This window comes from Musca domestica, unplaced genomic scaffold (assembly GCF_030504385.1).
Source record: "Musca domestica strain aabys unplaced genomic scaffold, Musca_domestica.polishedcontigs.V.1.1 18, whole genome shotgun sequence".
Classification (NCBI taxonomy): Eukaryota; Metazoa; Arthropoda; class Insecta; order Diptera; family Muscidae; genus Musca; species Musca domestica.
This window is the reverse complement of record NW_026712238.1, coordinates 12,955,668-12,983,133: the sequence shown is the minus strand read 5'-3', so window position 1 is coordinate 12,983,133 and position 27,466 is coordinate 12,955,668. Positions and strand designations below refer to the sequence as shown.

Below are 27,466 nucleotides of genomic sequence, written 5' to 3'. Positions count from 1 at the left end.
AAGAATGCGAAATAAGCATCCAAATTTCTTCAAATTTCACACATTCAAACATTTTTATTTACACGAACCCTTTCTGGTACCTCACCCCCAAAGTATCACAATTCTCAATACTTGAGAAACGAATCAGCGATTTTTTACAACTTGCTTCATCTAAATATTTCAACCAGAAACCTGAGATGAATATGGAATTGTTGAATTCTCATAAAATTGGATACACATGTTCGATTTTCTTGTAATTTTGCCCATACCAATATTCTTATCTGTATTAAATGAAGTATGGAAATGGAATACTTCGGTCGACTATAACAGGTTCCTTTTGCACATTTCAATATTTTCTAAAAATTATCACATATTTCATTTAAATTGAAGGAAGTAGTCGATATAGTCCACTCTTGTAACGTCGCAATCAGAAAAATACCGAATACGGGGATGTACCGATATTTAGGAGCTATACGAAGTCGTGGACCTGCATACGAACATTTTTGGCATAGGCTGTAGTACTCATTACAAACTTCAAATATGAAAGTTATCAAATAACGAATATCGGAAGGGAGCGTTATATGGGGGCTATACGAAGACCATAGACAATTTTCTGTCATAGACTGTAGTATCCATTAGGAACTTTGAATACAAAATTTGAAACAATTCCGGTGAATAATATCGCTAAAATCTCTCGAAATACCGAATATCGGGAGATATAGGGGCTATACCAAAAGTCCTGTAGACCAAAGACATGTCTGCGTAAAATTATCAACCTACTTCAATTCGCTTGGAAGCTAGAGTGATTTCCACAGACGGACATCGCAAATTCGACATAGAATTTAATGCTGATCAAGAATATATAGACTTTGTAGTGTCTAAAATGTATATTTCGAGGTTTTACAAACGGAATGAGAAACTTAATGTACCCTCCATACTAGGATGATGGGTATAAAAATGCGTCTTATTGGCATTCGCCTTCAAAACCGCCAATTTCAAACTCATCCTTCCGCAACTTCCAATTTATTGAAACAAATGCATGAGGAAGGTATCCTTCCTTCAAGGAATTTCGAAACAATTACAGTCTATGTTATACAGAAAAAAATTGGGTTCAGCGATACGAAATAATCGAAAAACTTATATAAAAACATTGTTTTTAATATTACATATATATGAGAGATTAATAAATGACCAAAGATTAACAACAACATTTACTTTAAATTATTTTGCAATGTTTCTCCTCTCCACATTAAGTGGAGGACATTTGGCCAATTGCATTGATATGTGATTGTATAGAACTAAATCTTCCATCTTGGCTGTCGTTGAGAATTTATAACGTTTAATTATTTTGCTCATTGCAAATTTCAAATTCATTTCGGCGTAACGCATGCCTGGAAAGAAAAAGAGTACGAATTTAAATATCAGAGAATGTTTATATATCCATCTCTAGCTCCCTCTCTCTTACCGATACAAAACCGTATTCCCTTGGAGAATGGTATGAATGCATATGGATGTCTTGTTTCGACTTTGGATGGCAGGAAATTATCTGGATCGAAGATATCCGCCCGGGGACCCCACACATCCTTGTTACGATGTAAATTATAAGTATTCACCGTTAACTCCAGACCTTCTGGTATTATTACACCATTACTCAGTTTTAGATCTCCCCCCACGACAAGACGTCCAAAATGTGGGACTGTGGGAAATAGACGCATTGTCTCCTTTATAAACATATCCAAATAGGAAAGTTGCGCCAGATGTTCATAGGTCATCTCGAACTCGCCATCATCGTTGTCAGGAAACATTTCACAGATTTCGGCGTAGGCTTTTTCCTGATACTCCGGATGCATGGCCAACATGAGCATGACGAAATACAATGTTGATGAGGTGGTCTCAAAGCCCTGCAATGAAAATTGGGGTTTGTTTTAGGGTTTATAGATTATTTTTTACAGTACATACCGCTCCGAATAAATGTATCATACTTGAGATGGCAAGATCCTGTGTAATGTCATTTCGATTTAGGGCATCGAGTAAATTTTCGGCAACCGTATCAACGCCATCTACATAATGTGGGTCATTTCCAAGTTCTCCTGAGTAGTATTTGAATGTCTGCAATACAGATAATGTTAGTGATATTTAAGGTCATAACTATAATAACAATCTATATATCTATATTAAAACAAGTAAGCAAAGGCTACAGTCGTGCGGGCCGACCATGTGATACCCTACAACCCTACAATATATTAAAAGGTCCCTTATGTCCAAATCCATTTTGGAAAATTTCGCTTTTGAAATTATGTCACGGAACACTATCCTGATATTACCCTTAGCATTTTCACCAGGGACATTTGCCCAATATTTACGCACTCCGTCATACTGTTAGTTGTTGTGGTCCATTTTACAGCTAAATATAATCCATTGGTCATCCAAAATGCTTGAACTCTTCCCTGCCTTTACCTCTCTTCTCAGATGTGTCGACTGGCTTCAATTGTGTGATCAGGAAATTTTTTGTGTTTTTTTTTTTTTGATTCATTTGAACCGCAAAAATTTTGCTATCATCTCCAAAAGCAAGAGGCCCTCTGTACCTCCAAATTTAGACTCACCTACATGATTTGTTTGTATACGGTATTTGGCTATATTCGTCAACGAAAACAGCATAAAAATGCCAGAAGTTTGCCTTTTGTGTATTTTGGATATTGCCTGTAAGTTATTTTCAGCGTTTCGGTAGAATGGAAATGTTAGTATTTTTTCACACAAAAGTAGTGGTCCATTTAACCCGCTGTGATAAACTCTAACCTCATACGAGATTTCGTGTCCTTTGGTTTATATTTGTCACCTTTATAACGCCTGCAAAATCAGGAAAATTTTTAGTTGTTGGTCCATTTTAAACCCTAAATATATCATTGAAAACAATAGACCTTGCCCTTCTGAGCCCTATCCTTGGGAAAATTTTCGTGAGGAACAGACGATAATTGGCTTTCTGAATTGAAAAAATTTGTCAAAATCGGTCCAGCCGTACTTGGATTATAAGCATTCTATCTAAAATCCCCTTTCCTTGTATATACATATTGTATATATTGCTCTATATATATCCGATATATTTACTATCGGCATCTACGTAACAGTCAGAATTGAACTGTCCGTATATTTGTGATTTCGCCGGGATTAAAAATATTCGCGGTTTAATGGAAAATTTTACATTTATTTATCATAAATGTTATGTTATATTTCACCCACTAAATATTATCCGATGACCATCCAAATTGGGAGGCTTCTGCCGAGCCCTAAGCTCTGGCCCCATGCTAACTTCTGCGTCGATTGGTCCACAATTGCGACCTATAGAGCAACTGAAATATCAGGAAATTTCAGTTTTTGGTCCATTTCAACCCCTAAGTATTATGCGATCATCTCCAAAAGCAATAGGCTTCTGTTCTGGGCCCAGCCCCACCACCATTCTAAATTTCGTGAAGATCGGGAAACCAATATTTCGAGGTGTTACATAATTTCTGGCCCAATCAAACTTATAATACCCACAACACATAGTGTTGTAGGGTATAAAAATTGTAAAGTAAATGACTGATTGACTGACCTAACGCTTCATCAACGTCCAAAAAAAATCACATGAAGATATAATCTTGAATTTTTGTTTGAGGGCACTTTTGTTCCAAATGGGTCAGATAAGACTGTGTTATTGAGAAATTCGTACTAAAACTTCACGAAAAATATTAAAAGGTACTAAATATGGTATTGTATTTGAGGAGGCAGTAGAGCTAGAAATCATAGATTTGGAAAAAGGGTCAGTGATGGAGTTTACGATGGATGGGGTTTTTGGAAATTCGCACTATGAGTGTACGAAAAGTTCTTAAATGTACTACATTTGCTACCATTTTGTATCATGTGAACTGTTAGAGCTAGAAACTTAAAATTTGGAATAGAAGTCAGGGTGAGGAGTAGCTTCGATATAAGAAGTGTGTACTCATGTATACATGTTGAGATGAAAAAGTAAGTGGACGTAAGAAAACAGCTACATCAGCAGAAATGGTTCGAAAAGTAAATAGCGAAGCGATCTCGTCGCAGTGGCCGAAAATGGCTTGTGAGCTGAATATATCGCTATATTCCATTCGGCAAATATTGAATGAAAAATGAGCTCGCAACAGAAAGAAGATAGACTCAAAAGATCTAAAGAGTTGCTTCGCTTGGCCGAAAGTGGTGAATTGCCGATGAGAAAACATTCGTTGTCCAGCAGTTTGTAAACAAACTGAATTGGTCACTAGAACTCAAGCGTCGTCCATGGTGATAGTGTGGGCCGCCATAAGAGCCGCTCCGCTCGTATTTATCGACTGTGGCATCAGAATAAATGCCGAACATTATCGCGAAAATATTCTGGAGGGTGTATTATAGCCTTGGGCACGCAAACATTTTGGTCGCAGACCTTGGGCATTCCAACAGGACTCAGCACGAGCCACCCAATTTGGTTACAAAATGAGGTTTCTCGCTTCATTTCCAGCGCACAATGGCCACGAAAATGTAATAAATCCAGAAATGTGATATTGAGGTCTCTGCTGGTATTTGGAATTGAAATATGGAGGAGGTTTTGGAAATGTGTACTTTAATTGTACGAAAAGTACAAAATTGTACTAAGTTTGTTATTGGGCGAAGTGATTGTGCTGTAATCTTCAAATGTGGAATGTAGGTCCCTTTTAGTATGTGGAATTGAAATTTGGCTGTTGTTTGGAACTGCTTCCTATACTTGTACGAAAAGTACTAAATAGTACTATATTTTGTGTTAGGTGAGCTAATAGAGCTGAAAGCCTGAAATTTGATATGGATGTCACTGTTGGTGCCTGTGGTTCAGAGAAGGCCCTGGTTTTGGAATGCGTACAATAATTGCACTAAATGGTACTACATTTGACAATGGGGAAATTGCAGAGGTGAAATTCTGAAATTTGATATTAAGGTTGATATTGATTTTGAGATATGGAGATTGTCTTGAAAATTCATACTACAATTGTTCGAAAAGTACTAAATAGTTATACCCTACAACACTATGTGTTGGGGGTATTATAAGTTTGATTGGGCCAAAAATTATGTAACACCACGAAATATTGGTTTCCCATATAGGAAGGTATATATGGATCATCCTAGCTCGCCGAGCTGAGTCGATCTAGCTATGTATGTCCGTCTGTCCGTCTGTCTGTCCGTCTGCCCATGTTAATTTGTAATCACTCTACAGGTCGCAATTATGGCCCGATCTTCACGAAATTTGGAAGGGCGGTCGGGGTTGGGGCAGAATAGAACCCTATTTCTTTTTGAGATGATCGCCAAATGTTTAAGAGTTGAAATGAACCAAATACTGAAAAAATGTCGGATTTTGCAGTAGCTATACAGGTCGAAATTATATACCAATCGACGCGGAATTTCGCATGTAGCTAGAGTTTAGGACGGGGAAGAAGCCTACCAATTTGGGTGGTCATCGGATAATATTTAGCGGGTAAAATAGACTATATATTTTGTGTTGAAAAAATTCAAAATTTTTCATCAAACCGCGAATATTTTAAATCCCGGCGAAATCCCAAAGCCATGACAAGCTTACTTCTGACCTTTACATCGATGTTAACATCCAACAAATCGGATATATAGCAAAATATGTGCGATATATATGTCTATCAAAGAAGATATGCTTGAAAGATCGCTTATATGTCGATAACGGCTGAACTGATTTCGACAGTTCTCATTAATTCAGAATGGCCTCTTGGCAGGAAAAAAAAAAAACGTCAAAAAATCGCATACAAATATCTCTCTAAAGATGAAAATATTCATTTTGTAAAATTTTCTCATATTTTTTCAATTTTGTCATATTTTTGGCATATTTTCATTTTTTTGAATTAAACATTTGGTAATATTTCTACAGCTAACAAAACTAAGTAGTTAGGATATCAGGATATCATATACAGATCGCATTTATGGCCCGATCCTTACGAAATTTTGTATGGGGATAAGATGAGGGTCAGAATTGAAGCCTACTCTTTTTGGAGATGATTGCCATATATTTAGGGGTTGAAATTGACCAAAAAACTGCAAAATTGTCGGCAGGTCGTAATTATCGCCCGACCATCACGCACATTTGAAAGGGGGTTACCGGACATTGCAAAAGCCAAGCAGTTTTGGATGGCCATCCAAAAATATTCAATGTGTGAAATAGTTTGCCAACTTTTGTAGACGAAATACGAAAATGTCGATTCCAGTGACTTTTTGGAGAATTCACAAATACAGGAAAGACGCACTTCTGACTATTTCGTTGAAGAATATAGTCAAATGTCTGTATCTCATATAGATGCGTTTCAGTCAAAAACCAATAATAAATGTTAATCTTTTGCCACTTCTAAGAAATTATAGGTCTTTGGGAAATATTGGTTCCAGATCTAGGAAGACCATTTAAGTGCAACATCTACCAATAAATTGGAAATGAGCAAATTAGTTTAAGTTCCTATTATTCGAAAATTAGAGAACGAAACCTGATGGTTTTCTTTTATAATTTGTCACAATATCTTGTGGAATTCTTTCGAGTATCTCGCCTATATAAACTGTATCGTTTATTATAGTGTTGTAGGGTATTCAACGGTCGGCCCCGCTCGACTGTAGCCTTTGCTTACTTGTTTTAAATTGGGGTTTGGGTGAAGGAATAGAGCTGAAATCCTGAAATTTGACATCTGTCGGTGTCTGTGGTTTAGATATAGAGGTGATATTGGAAATATCTACTACGATTGTTAAAAAAGTACTAAGTGGTACTTAATTCGGTATTGGGTGAAGAGATAGAAGTGGAATAAGGAATTTTGATATTGAGGTCTCTTTTGTTGATGGAATTGAGATATGGAGGTGGTATTGGAAAATGTGCTATAATTGCACAAAAAGTACAAAATGGTACTAGATTTGGTATTGGGTGAAGATATAGAGCTTAAATCCCGAAATTTGATAGGTTGGAATCTGTGGTTAAGATATAGACGTAATTTTAGAAATGTGTATTCTAATTGTACGAAAAGTTCTAAGTGGTACCAAATTTTGGCATTGGGTGAAGGGATAGAGCTGGTATCCTAAAATTTGATATTCAGGTTTCTATTGGTATCTTATGTTGAGATATGGAAATTGTATTGAAAATGCGTACTTTAACTTTACGAGAAGAACTAAATGTTACAAGATTGGTATTGGGTGTAGGGATAGAGCTGAAATCCCGATATTTGATGTGGACTTCACTGTTGGTGTCTGTAGTTGAGAGAAAGAGGTGGCTTTTAAAATGGTTACAATGAACGTGCGAAGAGTGCAAAACGCCACAAAAGGTGTGTTATGTGCTGGAATAAATATGAAATTCTGAAATTGGGTATCGAGGTCACTGTTGGTGTTTAGGGTGGAGAGAAGGATATATATTTGTACATGCGTATTCTATAACTGTACGAAAAGTGTAATAATAAACCAGTGATTGGGTGTTAGGATAGGGTTCTTCAGCCAAATGTTGTTATGTTGTGACCATATACAAAGGGAATCTTATACACAGTTTGAAAGATATTTTTATACCCTCCACCTTGGAAAGGAGGGTATATTAACTTTGTCATTCCGTTTGTAACATCCTTAAATATTCGTTGTAGACCCCATAAAGTATATATATTCATAATCAGCATAAAATTCTAAGTCGATTTAACGATGTCCGTCTGTCTGTCCGTCTGTCGGTCCGTCCGTCTATTGAAATCACGATACAGCCCACATTATTTGATGTAGAGCAGAGCAATTTGTATTGTATCTAGGATGGTTGGTATTGAAAATCAGATATATCGGTCCACGTTCTGGTATAGTCTTCATATAACGGTACCTCCCAATATTCGGTATTTTGATGATTTATGCCACATTTTTTCACGGATTTGTCTGAAAATTGGTATTTGAAGGTCATAGGGTCCCTGTACGTGTGGCAAAACATTGCATGTATAGGTCCACAATTTGGTATAGCCCTCATATAAAGGTACCTCCCGATATTCGGTATTTTGATTATTTTTGCCACATTTTTTCACTGATTTGTCTAAAAATTGGTATTTGTTGGTCATAGTGGGTTCCAGCTCCGGTAGCGAAACATTGCATGTATGGGTCCACGATTTGGTATAGCCTCCATATAACGGTACCTCCCGATATTCGGTATTTTGATAGTTTTTGTCACATTTTTTTTTCACAGATTTGTCTAAAAATTGGTATTTGTGGGTCATAATGGGTCCCAGTTCGAGTGGCGAGTCATTGTAATTACAGGTCCACGTTTTGGTATAGCCCCCATATAACGGTACCTCCCGATACTCGGTAATTTGATGATTTTTGCCACATTTTTTCACGTATTTGTCTGAAAATCGGTATTTGTAGGTCATAATGGGTTCTAGCTCCGTTGGCGAAACATTGCATGTGCAGGTCCACGATTTGGTATAGCCCCCATATAACGTTACCTCCCAATATTCGGCATTTTAATGGTTTTTGCCACATTTCTTCTAATGTTTCCTTTAGCCTAAGGTGGAGGGTATTAAAAGTTTGGCCCGGCCGAACTTAATGTTTTTTTACTTGTTCGATATTAGGAAGGAGCTTTGAAATTTGATAGAAATCTTTGAATAGCATCCAGAATCATTAGAACAGAAAATAGGCCATATCGGTTCACTTTTTGGAATAGTCTCCCTTTCACGAATGACTCCGTTTTCAAGTCTTGTTTATGTTTTGGTCATATTTTCCATTTGGAAACAATTTTGGGATTGTGATTTCTTATTGTACAAGAACGCTATTTAAAAATTGAATTTTGTCGCACATCTAAAAAGTTCAATTTTCAACGTGGACCCCAACATAAAACAAAGTACATACAAAAAAATTGGTCGAAATACTTACCTCAACCACTTCGCTTCCCATAAAATCCATTGTTTTTCGTTGTTCCTTAAATATCGTTGAATGGGCCAATTTTAGAACATAGGGGTTTTGATAAATAATTTTGTATGAGATATCGGAAATATATTCCATGATCCTAAAATAAAAATTATATGTTAATAATAAAAACAATATTTTTGTATTTTAAACATTTTTACAATAAATTTAAAATCTTCTGTTCCAGAATCTGCTAGAATCTACTTGTTTTGCAATTGTTTTCAATAACATAGGAGAAAATTCGGTTATGGTAGCGTACACTTCTGCATTCTTGCAGTTCTGGAACAGAGCAAAAGTAAACTTATTTTTATGTATATTAATTTTTGCTGGAAATGGCTTTGACCTGCGGGAATTCTCAATTAATTTGAGTATTCTCTCTTCAGATTTTTTTTTTTTGCAAATGAGTGTTAAATCTCTTTTCTATATGCTTTTTTCTTCTTACCGAGATATCAGATGTGAATAGTCCTTTATATTGATTGTCGACTTATCCAGATCACGGCCAAGCAAAGATTCTGCAAATCAACACGATAATAAGAAGAAACTTGTTGAAAAATTAAGAAATAAAACCTTACCGGTTGTATTGCTAATTGTAAATTCACGACAATATAACAATATTTCTTCTGAATTCTTCATTTGGCCACATTTATCCATTTGGGCAAACAGTGCCGGGATCTTTCTATGGAAAATTGGTAGAAATTTAATTTGTTTCGAGAATTTAAAACCGGTGTCCATTAATTTTCTGTGCTGTTGCCATTCTTTTCCTGAAATTTTAACATTTTTTGTCAGTTATTAGTATTTAAAGTAAAATGTTTATTCCGATCCTACCTTGCATAGTCAGCAGTCCTTTGCCCATGGAATTCTTCATTCCGGCATAGTTTAGAGGACCCTTGTTGACGCATAATCTCGACGTAAGAATATCCTTAACAATTTCCGGATCACCAGTTACAAACTGGGGAAATGGTCCAATGTAGAAGAGAAAATGTTGCCCAAGCTTTTTACAGTTCTCAGCACCTCTCCTGATAATACCTGTGAATGTAAAGTACATATATATTAAGTTATAGAATATGATATAATTTTATCAAGCTAACAAAAATTACAAATGTAAAACAAGTAAGCAAAGGCTACAGTCGAGCGGGGCCGACCGTTGAATACCCTACAACACTATAATAAAGGATACCGTTTATATAGACAAGATACTCGAAAGAATTCCACAAGATATTGTGACAAATAATAAAAGAAACCCATCAGGTTTCGTTCTCTAATTTTCGAATGATAGCAACTTAAACTAATTTGCTCATTTCCAATTTATTGGTAGATGTTGCACGTAAATGGTCTTCCTAGATCTGTAATCAATATTTCCCAAAGACCTATAATCTCTCAGAAGTGGCAAAAGATTAACATTTATTATTGGTTTTTGACTGAAACGCATCTATATGAGATACAGACATTTGACTATATTCTCCAACGAAATCAGCGTTAACGAAATAGTCAGAAGTGCGTCTTTCCTGTATTTGTGAATTCTCCAAAAAGTCACTGGAATCGACATTTTCGTTTTTTGTCTACAAAAGTTGGCAAACTATTTCACACATTGAATATTTTTGGATGGCTATCCAAAACTGCTTGGCTTTTGCAATGTGTGGTAACCCCCATTCAAATGTGCGTGAGGATCGGGCGATAATTACGACCTGCCGACAATTTTGCAGTTTTTTGGCCCATTTCAACCCCTAAATATATGGCGATCATCTCCAAAAAGAGTAGAAATATGAGAAAATGTTACAAAACCGATATTTTCATCTTTAGAGAGATATTTTTATGCGATTTTTTTTCTTTTTTTTTTCTTTCCTGCCAAGAGGCCATTCTGATTTAATGAGAACTGTCGAAATCAGTTCAGTCGTTCTCGACATATAAGCGATCTTTCAAGCATATCTTCTTTGATAGACATATATATCGCACATATTTTGCTATATATCCGATTTGTTGGATGTTAACATCGATGTAAAGGTCAGAAGTAACCTTGTAATGGCTTTGTGATTTCGCCGGGATTTTTATATTCACGGTTTAATGAAAAATTTTGATTTTTTTCAACACAAAAGAAATGGTCTATTTTACCCGCAAAATATTATTCGATGACCACCCAAATTGGTAGGCTTCTTCTCCGCCCTAAACTCTAACTACATGCGAAATTCCGCGTCGATTGGTCTATAATTGCGACCTGTATAGCTACTGCAAAATCTGCAATTTTTTCAGTATTTGGTCCATTTCGACCCCTAAACATTTGGCGATCATCTCCAAAAGAAATAGGCTTCTATTCTGATCCTTCTATTCTGATCGTGTAAAATTTCGTGAAGATCGGGCCATAATTGCGACCTGTAGCGTGATTACAAATTAACATGGACAGACGGACGGACGGACATACATAGCTAGACCGACTAAGCTCGGCGAGCTAGGAAGATCCATATATACTTTCCTATATGGGAAACCAATATTTCGAGGTGTTACATAATTGTTGGCTCAATCAAACTTATAATTCCCCCAACACATAGTGTTGTAGGGCATAAAAAATGTATAAAAATACTAATGAATTTAGATCTGAAATTGCTCTGATTTGAGAGACATAGTTAGAATATTAAACAATTATTCGAAATATCAAGGTTCGTTTTCTAATTTTTCATAACTAAGTAATGTGTTAATATCCTTTCGAGAAATCTAGAATCAAACTCTAAAAAGGGGCTAAAGTAAGGCAACTATTTTTATATCCAACACAATGTGTTGGGGGTATTATCAGTTGGATTGGGCCAAAAATTATGTAACACCTTGAAATATTGGTCACCGATATAGGAAACTATATGTAGATCTTCCCATCTCCCCGAGCTGAGTCGATCTAGCTATGTATGTCCCACCATCTGTCTGTCCATATTAATTGGTAATCACGCTACAGATCGCATTTATGGCCCGATCCTCACGAAATCGGAAATTGAGTTGGGATTAGGGTCAGAATAAAATCCTATTATTTTTGGAGATTATCGCAAAATATTTAGTGGTTGAAATGAACCAAAAAAAAAAAAAAAAAAAAAAAAAATATTTCTTGATTTTTCTGTTGCTCTACAGTTCACAATTATAAACCAATCGACGCGGAATTTTGCGTGGAGTTAGAGTTTAGGGCTGGACAGAAGCCAATTTGGGCGATCATCGGTTAACATTTAGCGGAAAAAATAAACTTTAACGTTTTTGTCAAAAAATACGAAAATTTCCACTAAACCGCGAATATTTATTTATAAGTCAAAGCCTGCAGGACCGATTTTCATAATTCTCATCAATTCGGAATGCTCTCTTGCCAAAGGAGGATAAAATCTAAGAAGATCGCGTAAAAATATGAAAAAAAAAAACAAGTTAAAAACAGCTATGTTCGACCGGTCGAATTTTTTTACACTCCTCCATTGGTTTGGCCGGTCGAATTTTTATACCCTCCACCATTTGAAAGAAACTGGAAAATTAAAAAAAAAAAAAAAAAATTCAGCCGTAATTTATGTCATAGTCTGTAGTAACTGTTCCGAACTTTATATACGAAATTTGAAACAATTCCGGTGAATAACGTCGCAAAAATCATCAAAAAATACTGAATATCGGGAAAATCGTTATGTAGACGATATATGATATCGTGTACCTACATAGACAATCCTCTTCCAGGGGGTAATGTACTCACAAGGAACTCCTTCTGGATTTTAAGACAATTCCATTGAAACATTTGGTTGTAATCATCAAAATACCGAATATCGGAGGGTACCTTTATATGAGGGCTATACAATATCGTGGACCGATACAGCCCATCTTTGAATTTGACCTGACAATTCCATTGAAAAATGTGGCTAAAATCATCAAAATACCGAATATAGGGGCGTACTGTTATATGGGGGCTACACGATATCGCGGACATGTAGATAATTCTCTTGCAAGGGGTAAAGTACTCACAAGGAACTCCTTTTGTGGATTTTAAGACAATTCCATTGAAACATTTGGTTGTAATCATCAAAATACCGAATATCGGAGGGTACCTTTATATGAGGGCTATACAATATCGTGGACCGATACAGCCCATCTTTGAATTTGACCTGACAATTCCATTGAAAAATGTGGCTAAAATCATTAAAATACCGAATATCGATGGGGGTACCGTTATATGGGGGATGTACGATATCGCGGACCTATGTAGACAATTCTCTTTCGGGGGGTAAAGTGATCGTTAAGAACTGCTTGTGCAGAATTTCAGATAATGCCTTTGAAAAATGTGGCTAAAATCATCAAAATACCGAATATCGGGAGGTATCGTTAAATGGGGGTTATACGATATCGTGGACCGATCTAGCCCATCTTCGAACTTGACCTGCCTGCAGTCAAAAATTCGTAATTCGTTTTGACTGTGGCGTGATTGCAACGCAACGGCTGATCGACAATATATATATATGTTGTTGGGTCTAAAATTATTACTTCGATGAGTCACAAACGGAATGACGAACTTAATATACCCTCCATACTATGTGTGGTGGAGGGTATAAAAATTGAATATTTTTGATAACTTTATTCAATTTTTGCCATTTTCATTAGCAAATTATTTTCATTCTGCGAGCTTGGCTTTAACTTTCTATCAAATTTTCATTTTTATGCTAATATCTGTAGAATTCAAGGGATTGCACATATCTTACTTGGAATTTGACATACGTAAAGAAAAAGTCTACATATTTAGTTTACGAAGCACTTAAATACTTCAAACCATGATTGATCATGTAAAGTAGCTTAGCACTGATATCTGGTGGCCTTAAATTCGGAAAGTCAAATTCCTGTTGATAACTTAAATCGCGTTTTTCTCTCAACTGAATTTTTTGAGATTTGACATTCTTCTTGTGAATGAGCGACATGTTTACATTGAAAACCCTATAAATTCTTCCCATTTTAGTTCAAATGTTTCTATTTGTTTTTCCATTTCTATAGCTCATTAACAAAGCTGTTAATGAATTTGCAATTCTTAATATTTAATTCAAAAAAAAAAAAAAAAAAAAAAAAAAATCCCGAAGCCAACGTCTTGAAATTTCACTGATTTATTTTAAAATAAATTATAAATAAATACATTTTAAATTAAAAGTAATTTCAACAAAACACAATTTTAATTACATTTCAAAAGTGAAAGATTTTGAAATTCAAATTAATGTAACTGGAACATTGAACGGAACCTTATAATCGGTGATTGATTAAAAAAAAATATAATATGTATACATATAGTAAAAAAACACCTGCAAATTCCCGGTTTTTAAAATATTTTATTTTTATTAATTAAATGTTGACATTAACTGCTATTTTAATCGAGTTCATGGCTTATTTTTAACGTTAAAAGATATAAAAAAAAAATTATTTGTATGTGTTACAAAATCAAATCATCACATTGTCTTGAATTACCGACCTGATTATATCGGGTTGAATGCACTCGAATTTCGAGGTCATAACCTTGGTATCCACCCATCCATACCAGATTTTGTGTTAGAAACAAGTCAAAAAGCTGTGAGTTCGGCCCGGCCGAACTTTGAATACCCCCCACCATTTGGTACAAATTAAACAATTTTCGAAAAGATAAAATCCGTTAAAAATTCTGTTAAAATCTTAAAAATACCGAATGTAGCCGTATATTAGGGTCTATACGACGACGGGGACCTGAATAGGCAACGTTTGTCATAAGCTATTACAATATTCAAATGCGAAACTTGAAAACAATCATCAAAATACCGAATATCGTAGGGTTCCGTTATATGGGGGCTATACGAAAACGAGGACCTGTCATAGGCTGTAGTATCCATTACGAAGTTCAAATACCAAAATTAAAACAGTTCCGGTAAATAATGTCGCTAAAATCCTCAAAATATCGAATATCAGAGGGTACCGTTATATGGGGCCTATACGAAGACATGGACCTACATGGTCCATTTTCTGTCTTTAGCCGTAGTATCTATTACGAACTTCAAATACCAAATTTGAAACAATTCCGGTAAATAATCGAGAGGTACCGTTACATGGGGGCTATACGAAGACGTGGACCTACTTGGCCCATTTTCAATACCAAAAGTCCAGCAGACATAATACACATTTGAGTTCGTTCGGAAGCTAGAGCGATTTCCACAGACGGATATACGGGCGGATATTGATAAATCGACATAGAATTTTATGCTGATCAAGAATATATATACTTTGAGGGGTCTAAAATGTATATTTCGAGGTGTTACAAACGGAATGACAAACTAAAACCATACTATGGTGGAGGGTATAAAAATATTGGAATGTGCGAAGTTTAGAAAGTGTCAGATGCTAATTTTGCATTTTATGAGAAATATAATTACACAAAATTGTAACCTCTTGTGGGGGATGTACCGAAAGAGGGAACCGATATATCCCATCTTCGCACTACTTTGGGCATTGATAAAAATATTGAGATGGACGAAATTCGAAGACAATCGGCATCTTCTTCCACATTTTATAAGAGTTATAACTATTCAAATTGTAACCCTTTGTGGGGGAGTTATTTGATGGAGTTGGCCGATATATTCCATTTTCGTACTTGACCTAACTCTGTGGTTTATATTTACATTGTGAGATGAAAAAACTGCAATCATTTTCAGACTTGTCATTTCTAAACCACTCGTCCGACAGCTGTTAAAATTATTCCAGTGACAGCTCATTATATTGTCTTCAAGCGTACAAAAGCATTTCGGTGAGAATTTTTCCAGAAAAAAAGTTCTTCGTGATGGAGTCCGAGCGTGATAGAGTGATTTCTTTATATTTGGCTAAAAAAGCCACAAGTGGCTATCGTTAGAACACTCCAGCATTTAAATGTGAATAAATCTTTTGTGTCTCGTACCAACGCTCGTTACCGCGATACTGGTAACGTACCTCGACGTCAAGAAAGCGGACAGAAGAAAACAGCAACATCAGCAGAAATGGTTCGGAAAGTAAAGAAGCGACTTGATCGAAACCCGCGTCGTAGTGACCGAAAAATGGCTCGTGAGCTGGACATATCGCAATATTCCATTCGGCAAATATTGAAAAATGAGCTCGGGGTAAAGCCATTGAAATTCCCAAAAGTGCAAGAACTTACACCGCAATGGAAAGAAAGTAGACTCAAAAGAGCTAAAGATTTGCTTCGCTTAGCCGAAAGTGTTGAACTGCCGCATTTGGTTTTCTCCGATGAGAAAACAAAACATTGTCCAGCTGTTTCGAGCTTCAAGCGCTGAACATATCGCAATATTCCATTCGGCAAATATTGAAAAATGAGCTCGGGGTAGAGCCATTGAAATTCATAAAAGTGTTTACTTGCCAAAGAGGTCAGCTGAAAATGTGCACATTCGGTTGGCCACCAGAACTCCAGCGCCGACCATGGTGATAGTGTGGGCTGCCATAACAGCCGATGGTCGCCCTTCGCTCGCATTATTCGACCGTGGCATCTGAAAAAATGCCGAATATTATCGCTAAAATATTCAGGAGGTTGTATTAAAGCCTTGGGCACGCAAACATTTTGGCCGTAGACTTTGGACATTCCAACAGGACTCAATGCACCATCGCACTTAGCAACCGCCAACAAAGAATGGTTACAAAATGAGGTTCCTCGCTTCGTTTTCAGCGCACTATGGCCACCAAAATCTCCGGATATCTCCAATGCGTTGAACTATTATGTCTGGAGTATTTTGGAAAGCAGGGTTGGCACTAAAAAATACCAAAGCGTCGATCACTTCAAGCAAGCGGTTCGCCGGGAATGGACCAAAATACCGCAGAGCATCATTCGGGCAGCGTGTGACGGTTTCATTAGCCATTTGAAGGCCATAATTCGTGCCAAAAGTGACCAATTCGAACAAATCTAAACTAATTCTAAAATTTGATGCTGTTTCTGACAGTTTTTGCTTTCATTCAATAAGATATAGAAAAAAAAATTAAAAATAATGGCGTTAGGCGTTGTTGTAGTTTTTTTTTTATCCCACTGGTTATATTCAAAATCAACATTTCTATGTTGGCTAACACGTGATCAGCTTTGGCTGCCATTGTTTTTTTTTTTCATTAAACATATTGCGATGAGTGTGCCTTCTAATGTCTTTATTGGGATTTTGAATAGCATCATATTTTTAGTTCCAAGACGCAGTAGATTGTCGAATGCCATGATATTTTATGTGGTCACAGGAACAAATTGAGTTAAATATAATTTAACTCGTTTCGATTTTTAATTTAGCTAGCATTTTTATTTTCTTTTTACTTTCCCATTATTCTACGACACACTCCTCTTTATTTTCGTGGAATTCTGAATTAAAATTGTCAAATCTAAAGTTGTCATAATGCCTTAGCTTTTCCAGTATATCATGTTAGAATCAATTCAACTATGACAATGGCCATTTCTTTTTGATATTATTTTCGTACAGGTATATTTAAAGCTATTCTGATGTTTGTTAATAGCCTTCAAACGAAATCTCCCATATGACCTTTTGTTTTAAACTTGAAATCATAAAACAGGTCACAGCATATAAAATCATTTTTTTTTTATTTTCATAGAGAATTAGAAAGAGTTCGTTGTGTCGCAACTAGTTTGTGTAGGCGCGTGGGTAGACACACGTTGCCAGTTTGAGTCAAATCGTGGAGACATGACAAAAGTTCTCTCAATATTTATACCCTACAACACTATGTGTTGGGGGTATTATAAGTTTGATTGGCCCAAAAATTATGTAACACCATGAAATATTGGTTTTCCACATAGGAAAATATATATGGATCTTCCTAGCTCGCCGAGCTGAGTCGATCTAGCTATGTATGTCCGTCCGTCCGTCTGTCCGTCTGTCCATGTTAATTTGTAATCACTCTACAGGTCGCAATTATGGCCCGATCTTCACGAAATTTAGAATGGAGGTGGGGCTAGGGTCAGAATAGAACCCTATTTCTTTTGGAGATGATGGCATAATGTTTAGGGGTCGAAGTGGACCAAAAACAAAAAAAATCCTTATTTTGCAGTTGCTCTCCAGGTCGAAATTATGGACCAATCGACGCGAAAATTAGCATGGGGCTTGAGCTTAGGGCTGGGCAGAAGCCTTCCAATTTTGATGGTCATCGGGTTCTATTTAGTGGGTGAAAAAGACCATAATATTTGTGTAAAATAAAAGTCAAATTTTCCATTAAACCGCGAATGTTTTTAGTCCCGGCGAAATCATAAATAAACGAACAGATCAATTCTGACCGTTGCGTAGATGCCGATAGTAAATATGTCGGATATATATAGCGAAATATATACAATGTGTATAAACAAAGGAAGGGGATGTTAGCTAAAATGCTTATATCTCGAGAATGGCTGGACCGATTTTGACAAATTTTGTCAATTCAGAATGCCCTCTTGACATAAAAGAATAAAATTTAAAAAAATCGCATAAAAAGATGCCAATAATGATGTTAATGTAGATTTTGTAATATTTTTGTGACATTTTTTTAATTTTTTATATTTTTTATTGCATGCGATTTTTTCAATTTGACTTATAATATTGAAGTGTACATTTTGTTAATATTTTTTCACCTTACAACACAGGTTTGGGTTATTATTATATAAAGATTGCAATTATCGTCCGATCTTCACGAAAATTTCCACAAGGGTAGGGATTGACTCAGAATAGCTAGGCCTATTGTTTTCAAAGATGTCCGCAATATATTTAGAGGTTGAAATGGACCAGCATCTAAAATTGTTCCTGATTTTGCAGCCGGGCACAAGGACACAAATAGAAACCAAAGGACACGAAGTCCCGCATGAAGTTAGAGTTTAGGACAGCGGGTAGAATGGACCACTACTTTTGTAGTCCATGCTAGTAGTATAAGTAAAACTAGCATTACTTATAGGCGATATCCGAAATACACAAAAGGGGAACTTTTGGCTCTTTTATGCTGATTTCGTTGACGAATATAGCCAAATTTCGTAGACAAGCAAATCGTATAGATGAATCTAAATTTAGAGATACAGAGGGGCCTCTTGCTCTTGGAGATGATCGAAAAATATTTAGGGGCTCAAGTGAACCAAAAACAATAAAATCCCTGATCACACAATTGAAGCCAATCGACACGTCTGAGCAGGGAGGAGGAGACGGAGTGCGTAAATATTGGGAAAATGTCCCTGGTCAAAATGGGAAGGGTAATGTCTGGACAGTGCTCCGTGACTTAATTTCAAAAGCGAAATCTTCCAAAATGGATTTGGACATAAGAGGGCTTCTAACATAGTGTGGTGTTGTAGGGTATCACATGGTCGGACCCGCACGACTATAGCCTTTGCTTACTTGTTTTAAAATAAAACTATTTAAATTTAATTTTAAATTAAAAATAATTTCAACAAAACATAATTTTAATTAAATTTCAAAAGTGAAAGATTTTGAAATTCAAATTAATGTAACTGGAACATTGAACGCAACCTTGCTTTCCCAAATACTCCAGACACAATAGTCCAACGGATTGGCAACCGGAGATTTTGGTGGCCATTGTGCGCTGGAAATGAAGCGAGGAACCTCATTTTGTAACCAGCGGCCAAAATGCTTGCGTGCCCAAGGCTCCAGAATATTTTCGCAATAATATTCGGCATTTATTCTGATGCCACGGTCGAATAATATGAGCGGAGAGCGACCATCGGCTGTTATGGTGACCTACACCATCATCATGGCCGGCGCTTGAGTTCTGGTGGCCAACCTAAGGTGCACATTTTCAGCCTCTTTGGCAAGTATACACTTGTTGGAATTTCAATGGCTTTACTCTGAGCTCAATTTTTAATATTTGCAGAATGAAATATTGCGATATGTTCAACTCACGAGCCATATTTCGGCCACTTCGACGCGGGTTTCGATCAAGTCGCTTCTTTGATTTTCGAACCTTTCTGCTGATGTTGCTATTTTCTACCGTGCACTTCCTTGACGTCGGGCTACGCTACCCGTGTCACGGTTACGAGACACAAAAGAAGTATTCACATATAAATGCTGGAGTGCTCTAACGATAGCACTTGTGGTTTTCCAACCAAATATAAAGAAATCACACTATCACGCTTGAATTCCATCACGAATAACATGTTTTCTGGAAAATCCTCACTAAAATGCTTTTGTACGCTTGTAAAAAATATAATGAGCTGTCACTGGAACAATTTTAACGGACGAGTGGCTTATAAATGACAGCAGTCTGAAGGTGGTTGCAGTTTTTTTAAAACTGCAATATTAGGACAGGTACGAAAATGGAAAATATCGGCCAACTCCATCAAATAACTCCCTCACAAAGGTAAACATTTGAAAAGTTATAACACTTATAAAATGTGAAAAAAGATACCGATTCTCTTCAAATTTCGCCCATCTCAATATGTATTTTTACCAATGCCCAAAATAGTGCCTTCCGGTTAAAATTTTGAATAACTATATCTCTCAAAGAATGCAAACTTAGCATCTGATTCTTTCTAAACTTCGCGCATTCCAATATTTCTTCTAACACAAAATCTGGTATGGATGGATGGATACCAAGGTTATGACCTCGAAATTCGAGTGCATTCTACCCGATATAATTAAGTCGGTAATTCAAGACAATGTGATGATTTGATTTTGTAACAAATAAAAATATTTTTTTATATCTTTTAACGTTAAAAATAAACCATGAACTCGATTAAAATAGCAGTTAAAGTCAATATTTAATTAATAAAAATAAAATATTTAAAAAAACGGGACCAATTCGAATAGTTCTAAACATATTCTAAATTTTGATGCTATTTCCCTCATTTTTTGCTTTCAATCAATAAAATTGAAAAAGAAAAATTAAAATTATGGCGTTTGACTTTGTTGCAGTTTTTTTATCTCACCCTGTATATTTCATTTTCGTACCTGACCTAACACTGTGGTTTATATTTATATTCAAAAACAACATTGCTATGTAGGCTATCACGTGATCAGCTATGGCTGTCATTGTTTTGTTTTATAAGCCACATTGTGATGATTTTGAATAGCATCATATTTTTAGTTCCAAGACGCAGTAGATTGTCAAAAGCCATGATATTTTATGTGGTTACTGGAACAAATTGAGTTAAATATAATTTAACTCGTTTCGATTTTTAATTTAGCTAGCATTTTTATTTTCTTTTTACTTTCCCATTATTCTACGACAAACTCCTCTTTATTTTCGTGGAATTCTGAATTAAAATTGTCAAATCTAGTTCGTATAATGCCTTAGCTTTTCCAGTATATCATGTTAGAATCAATTCAACTATGGCAATGGCCTTCTTTTTAATATTATTTTCGTACAGGTATATTCAAAGCTATTCTGATTTTTGTTAATAACTTTCAAACGAAATCTCCCATATGACCTTTTGTTTTAAACTTGAAATCATAAAACAGGTCACCAAATATAGAATCATTTGTTTTATTTTTATAGAGAATTAGAAAGAGTTCTTTGTGTCGCAACCAGTTTATGTAGACTCGTGGGTAGACACACTTTGCCAATGTGAGCCTAATCGTGGAGACATGACAAAAGTTCTCTCAATATTTTAAGATGTGACAAAGTCCTGGTCAAAAATCAACTGTAATTGTTGTAAATGGCACCGAGGTACAAAATGTTTTTTTTTTTTTTTTTTTTACAGAACATGATTTATTTTCATTTTTTTTTTTGGCAGTAAACATAGCTCCAGTATTTACTGAAGAATTTGAGGTCAACTCCTAAGTATTATTTTTTTAAATTTTACAATGAGGATTTTTTATTTTGTTACTTTTAACCATGTGGCTACAGATAATTTGATACGAAAAAAATATTTGAGACCCCATGTCTCTATTTACGTAAATCAATTTTGTAACTTTTACTGACCCGCCCACCCTCATAAAAAATTAAGTTTGAAAATAACAAGTAAAATAGTCAGTCGGTAATAAGTCGGTCTTGCCGACAGATGTATACACCCAGCCTTGAGTTATGATTATTAAAACTATTGACTCTCCTAAGGGGACATAAGGTTGATAAAATTATCACAACATGCCAGATTTGGACAATATCGACTACTTCCTAACATTTATATGAGATATGTGAAAATTTTTGGAAAATGCGGAAATATGCGTGAGGTAACAGATAAAGATATTAATGTGTGCAAAATTTAAAAGAAATTATAAATAATTTAATAATAATAATTTAAATAATTATAAAGAAGCACCGACATGTTCCGCATGGTTATGACAGATATAAGTATTGGAAATTTTGACAGTATTGGACATTTGAAATTTGGGTGAGGTATCAGAAGGGGTTGGCATCGTCCTAACAACAGATCTTGTGTTAGCAAAAATATATGTACCAACAACGTATGGTATAACCTTTTTTTCTGAACATAAGTTCCGACTCCGCTCAGTTTATATATATAATTCATGAATTCCAAAATTTTGATCCTTCGTTCGGGTGGCACCATTTCAAAATTCTTAACCTTTGTGGTGAAGGTACGGCAATGAGATAAAAAAATTAATCTTTTCAGGAAAGATACCAAAAGTAGTGGTAGGGTATTGTCCAATAGTACCAATTCTTTCAAATTTTTCTGGACTGGAAAAATAAGATCAAAGAACTAAAAAAGTTCCAATTTTTTAATTTGGAATAAGACTGCTGACTTAAATTTGTACCCCATAAATTTCATACATGTTGTAATTTTCGAAAAAAAAACGATATTTTCCAAAACATGCCAGAAATTAAATTTCTTGCATATTTTCTAAAACTGCTTTCTTTTTCGAAAATGTCAATATATACCACAAACAATTACAACTCAGCAAATTGTTTATTTTTACACCCTCAAATGGTATGTTTGATGCAGCCAAAGTGTGTCTCATTGAAATAAATGGTTAAGGCCCTAGGTCTCTTTGGATCAAATCCGTTTTAGGACATTTGGAGTAGTTCTAGGGGTGTATGTCCGTCCGTCCGTCTGTGTCTGGCAGTTGCGCACGAGAACTCTCGAAGGGAGTATCCGGTTTGGTCAAGAATTGGTACAACGTGATATTATTGTCAAACTTAAATCGAGTTCGGAGATGAACAATGTCGGTCCACTCCTTCTGGTACCTCCCCCACAAAATGTCAATATTTTCAAAGAAAATAATTTACTGCACAGAAAGAGTAATGAAAATCCGATTTTCCTCCAAAATTTGCAAATCCTAATAATTTTACATCGGTGCTAGATCAGGTGCGAAAATGGTCAATATCGGTCTACTCCATCAAGTACATCCCCCACAAAGGGTCAACATTTTGAATAATTATATGTCTTGTGTGAGTGATTGTCTTCAAATTACACACATCATAATGTTTTTATTAATCAAAGTTCTGGTGTGAATATGGAATATATCGGTCCACTCTTTCTGGTACCTCCCGCACAAGGGGCAAATATTTCAAATATTCATGAAGCTCATAAAACTTGAAACTAACATTCGATTCCATTCAGACTTGGCACATTTCAATAATTCCATCAACACAATATAAATGTTAAAATCGGACAATTCAATCTTTCACTTCTCCCACAAAGGGTCAAACTTTTGAATAAAAAAACGATCATAAAATCCGAAATAAGCATCCGATTCTCTTCAAATGACACACATCACAATACTTTTATTAATCCAAGGTCTGGTGCGAAGATGAAATAAATCGGTCCACTCCTTCTGGTACCTCCCCCACAAAGGATCAAGAACGCGAAATTAATCTCTGATTTCATTCAGACCTCGTACATCTCAACACTAGATTTGATGGTAGAGATTGGACCATTTCTTTTGGCACCTCCTCCACATTTGATAAGCATCCAACGCTCTTCAAATTTCACACATTTTTATGATTGGTGATTTGGCATAAAATTGGATATAAATGTTCGATTTGTAATTTTCACCATACCAAAATTTTTATCTGTATTAGAAAATTGAATATTTCGGTCGGCTATATCTTGCACCTCACGCGCATTTTAACATTTTCTAAGAATTATCACATCTCTCATATAAAGTGAACCAATATAGTCCAAACCTGGCAAGTCGCAATATTTATATCATATTTATTAAGGTCCGATACGAAATGGACAGTACTGGCCCATTTCTTCGAAACCTACTCCATAGCGGGTCAAACATTTGAATAATCATAATAGAGGTCGAAATGTATTTAAATAATTGAACATTGGCTGAGGGTATATCCTGTCGACAAAACTGAGTGATATTTCTTAACTTGTTATATCAGTATTAGGTAAGATACGAAGTGGACACTCTTTTACAATCTCTTTAATAATTTAATATGGGCTGAGGGTATACATCTGTTGGAAAAACAGAAATATAGCTTAAATTTCATTTTTTCGAAATTCGAAAATTCAAATGCAACGGACACTGTATAATTGCCAAGATAAGTGTAAGCGGAAGAAATTTATGCACCGTTTTACTCTTGTTACTACACTAGTTAGCCCCGCTATTCTCTTTTATTATAAAAACATGTTCACTTATCCGTGAACATTCTTGGCAGGGGCAAAAATACGTATAAAATATAAAAATTATAAAAAGTTTAATAAATCTAAGGGAACAGACATTTTAATAGAAAATAAATTAAGTTATGGCACCCAGGAAACTCCTCCATCTTTCCAGCCGGTCTATCTTGAACGTCCCACCTCCTTTGTCTGCCGGCTTTAATTTCCAGGCTGAATCCGTTTTATTCATCGTCCTCTTTCTGTCATCGTTCTCTGGCAACGCCATCTTACAGTCCTTAGACAGTTTATCGCCCCAGAGTTCATAATTTCTTGTCTCTCCAGCCTGCCTTTTTCTAGCTGCATGATTTCCACCAGGCATCTTCATGGCAACTTTCGCTTCCTTCAGCACCTTATTGCCCCAGCGATACAGACGGATATCCTTGTTCTTCTTCATCTCGATTGTAAACATTTTATCTTCGACCTCTGCTTCCAACGCCAAATATTGTTGTTCCAAAAACTGAATAACGTGACTTAACTTTTGTGTTTCTCTTGGTTTTCTTGTTTGCTGTTCGTACAGCCTTAATCCATTTCTGTCAAATTTCCTTAAAATAACCCTTGCGAAAAATATTTCGGTGTTTTCCAATTGTATATTGATGGATTTAAGGCCTTGAATGCTATTCTTTGTTGTGTCCAGCATCTGCTTCACGCTCTTCTTGGACTCACTATCCATTGTTGGCTGATCCAAAATGTCATCCACCATCTTATTGAATAGCACCCTCTGATTGTCGTATGTTAATTTCAACAACTGTAGCGCCTCCTCATAAGAGTTGTCCTGCGTCCTTAGATGTTGTATTATATGACTCGCCTCTCCTTTTACCGCCGACTTTAGCCTATGCATTTTTTCCACGTTGGTGTAGTACGGTGCATCGTGTACTAGGCTCTTGAAAAGATCATGAAACGATTCCCATTCACTTATATCACCACTGAATGTGGGAACTTCAATTTCCCTTTTATTGATCATGCTGTACGGCTGGTCCACCCTTTCTGCTATTTTTGACTGAGATTCTCTGATCGCTGCTAACATTTTTGATTTCTTCATTAACAGTCGTCTCCATTGTTCCTGAATTTCTGGATCGATTAATATCTCCCTTTCCGCGGTCTTCACAATATTTCCGATAAAATTAAATGCTGTCTCTATATCCTTTTCCGTCTCTAGGCTATCCATCAGTATCATGGTACATTCCACCTCTCGTATGATCCCTCTAGCCTCTAACTCGATCTTGGTCGGTGCCGAGCTCTCCAACGAATCGTCCTCCCGGGAGTATGGCCCCACAGCCACATCCCTTTTGTCTGACTCCCTTATGTTCAGATTTGAAGCCCCCTCGTCGCTTTTGCTCGCCAACACCGCCGTTTCTTCCATATCTCGGATGATCGCTCTGGCCTCTAACTCGATCTTGGTCGATGCCGAGCTTTCCAACGAATCGTCCTCCCGGGAGTATGACCCCACAGTCACATCCCTTATGTCTGACGCCTTTTTGCCCAGATGTGAGGCCCCCTCATCGTGTTTGCTCGCCGTCACCGCCGTTTCTCTTGCCGCAATCTCCTTTTGACTCCGCATACTAGGGAAATTCCATTGAATGCTCCTTGCACCCAATTCTTCCCTTTCCTCTGTTTCGGGACGTAGGTTTTGAGTCTCCATTCCTTTATCATCCTTATTGTCTGCCGCCATCAATTTATTGTGTGCTCCAGTTTCTTCAGCTTCTGTTGAGTCTTCCGAAAGCAATTATTGAGATCTTAATTCTCCTGTTTTAATTTCATCAATTGCTTTTTAAATTTCCTGCATCAATTCTCGGGTGTAGCCGTATTCATCTTTTTTGTAATAGTCAAGATATTTAAACGGTCTCGACATTAATATCTCGTGATTTTTTAGGAAAATGTCCCATATTCCTCTAGCAGTTCTTTCCATTACGGACACTCTACAAGTGCGCATTGGATCTTTCAGCTGCTGCTTAATTTTCACCAGAATGTCGACTATGTCTCTTCGGTTTTTTATCAGGGTTTCAGTTTTGTCCATTTTGTTATACGTTTCATTTATTTTGCTGATTCTTTTATTATTATTATTTTATGTTAAGGCTCGATGGACCAGATGTAAGCGGAAGAAATTTATGCACCGTTTTACTCTTGTTACTACACTAGTTAGCCCCGCTATTCTCTTTTATTATAAAAACATGTTCACTTATCCGTGAACAATAAGAAAAAGCTATGTTTTCCAAATTTTAAGTAAAAAAATAATAATAGTTTAGCACCATTTATTATCACTATTCCCACATAATATTTTTCTGCTTTACGTACTTTTTTAAAACACTTAGCTGTCACTTTTTTCATAATTTTTAATGTTGTATTTTTTTTTTTTTTTTTTTTCTTTTCTTTTTTTCATTGGTCAGATAGCTGAGCACTTTGTCAATATTCACTTCAAAAAATTTCAATTTCTTTGACACTGAAATCGGTTTTCATTTTTCTTTTTGGTAACGTTTTCTTCATTCTCGTTTTTTCATTATTTCATTAATTTGATTACACAAGGCATGTTTTCTTGCGAAAAAAATACTCACATTTTGGCGTTACTACGGGTCCAAAACCCAAAATCAGCTGTGATTTATATGCCGGGACCGATTTGGCCAATGTAAATAAACGGCGATGATTCCAACGATGATATATCCACAGGAATATCAGAAAAAATATCGCGAATATAAAAAACGGGTGCATGATTCAATGGCTGTTAAGCAAATGTTGCGATTGATTGAACATCAGTAAATTAAATAACATTCGTTAGAATGCCGTATACAGTTGTGTTCAGAAAAATACGATAACCAGTTAAAAAAAAAAAAACGAGGGAGCAAGATGTTAACACAACAACGATTAAAGCGTATTAAGGATTAAGGACGGTTTTTTCCTTAGTCCTCATAAGGTACAAATATTGTCGATCAGCACAACAATTAACCTAATTCCATGTGTCTGTTAAAGAAAGGAACATTTTTTTCTACATCACATGCGATATTTTCAGTTTGACTTACAATGCTGAATTGTACTTTTTATAAT

At 35.9% G+C, this 27,466-nt stretch overlaps 1 protein-coding gene across 1 annotated transcript; it reads right to left on the bottom strand.

The window, feature by feature from the left end:
* Positions 1-1,066: 1,066 nt before the first annotated feature.
* LOC101896830 (probable cytochrome P450 313a4) lies at positions 1,067-27,132 on the bottom strand. The gene is made up of 8 exons (XM_011295688.3): positions 26,980-27,132; positions 9,739-9,939; positions 9,486-9,674; positions 9,356-9,425; positions 8,881-9,013; positions 1,939-2,088; positions 1,445-1,880; positions 1,067-1,370 (listed from the first exon to the last, which is right to left on the bottom strand). The coding sequence occupies exons 2-8, from the start codon at positions 9,776-9,778 to the stop codon at positions 1,201-1,203; spliced, it is 1,188 nt and encodes a 395-aa protein (XP_011293990.2). The 5' UTR covers positions 9,779-9,939; positions 26,980-27,132; the 3' UTR covers positions 1,067-1,200.
* Between the last annotated feature and the right edge of the window lie 334 nt (positions 27,133-27,466).

Excerpts from the sequence above, each read along its gene's own strand:
- LOC101896830 (XM_011295688.3), bottom strand. The coding sequence starts at position 9,778 with ATGAAGAATTCCATGGGCAAAGGACTGCTGACTATGCAAG. Across the intron at positions 9,014-9,355 it reads TATTCACATCTGATATCTCG|GATCATGGAATATATTTCCG; the intron begins GTAAGAAGAAAA and ends TTTTTATTTTAG. Across the intron at positions 1,881-1,938 it reads TGATACATTTATTCGGAGCG|GGCTTTGAGACCACCTCATC; the intron begins GTATGTACTGTA and ends TTTTCATTGCAG.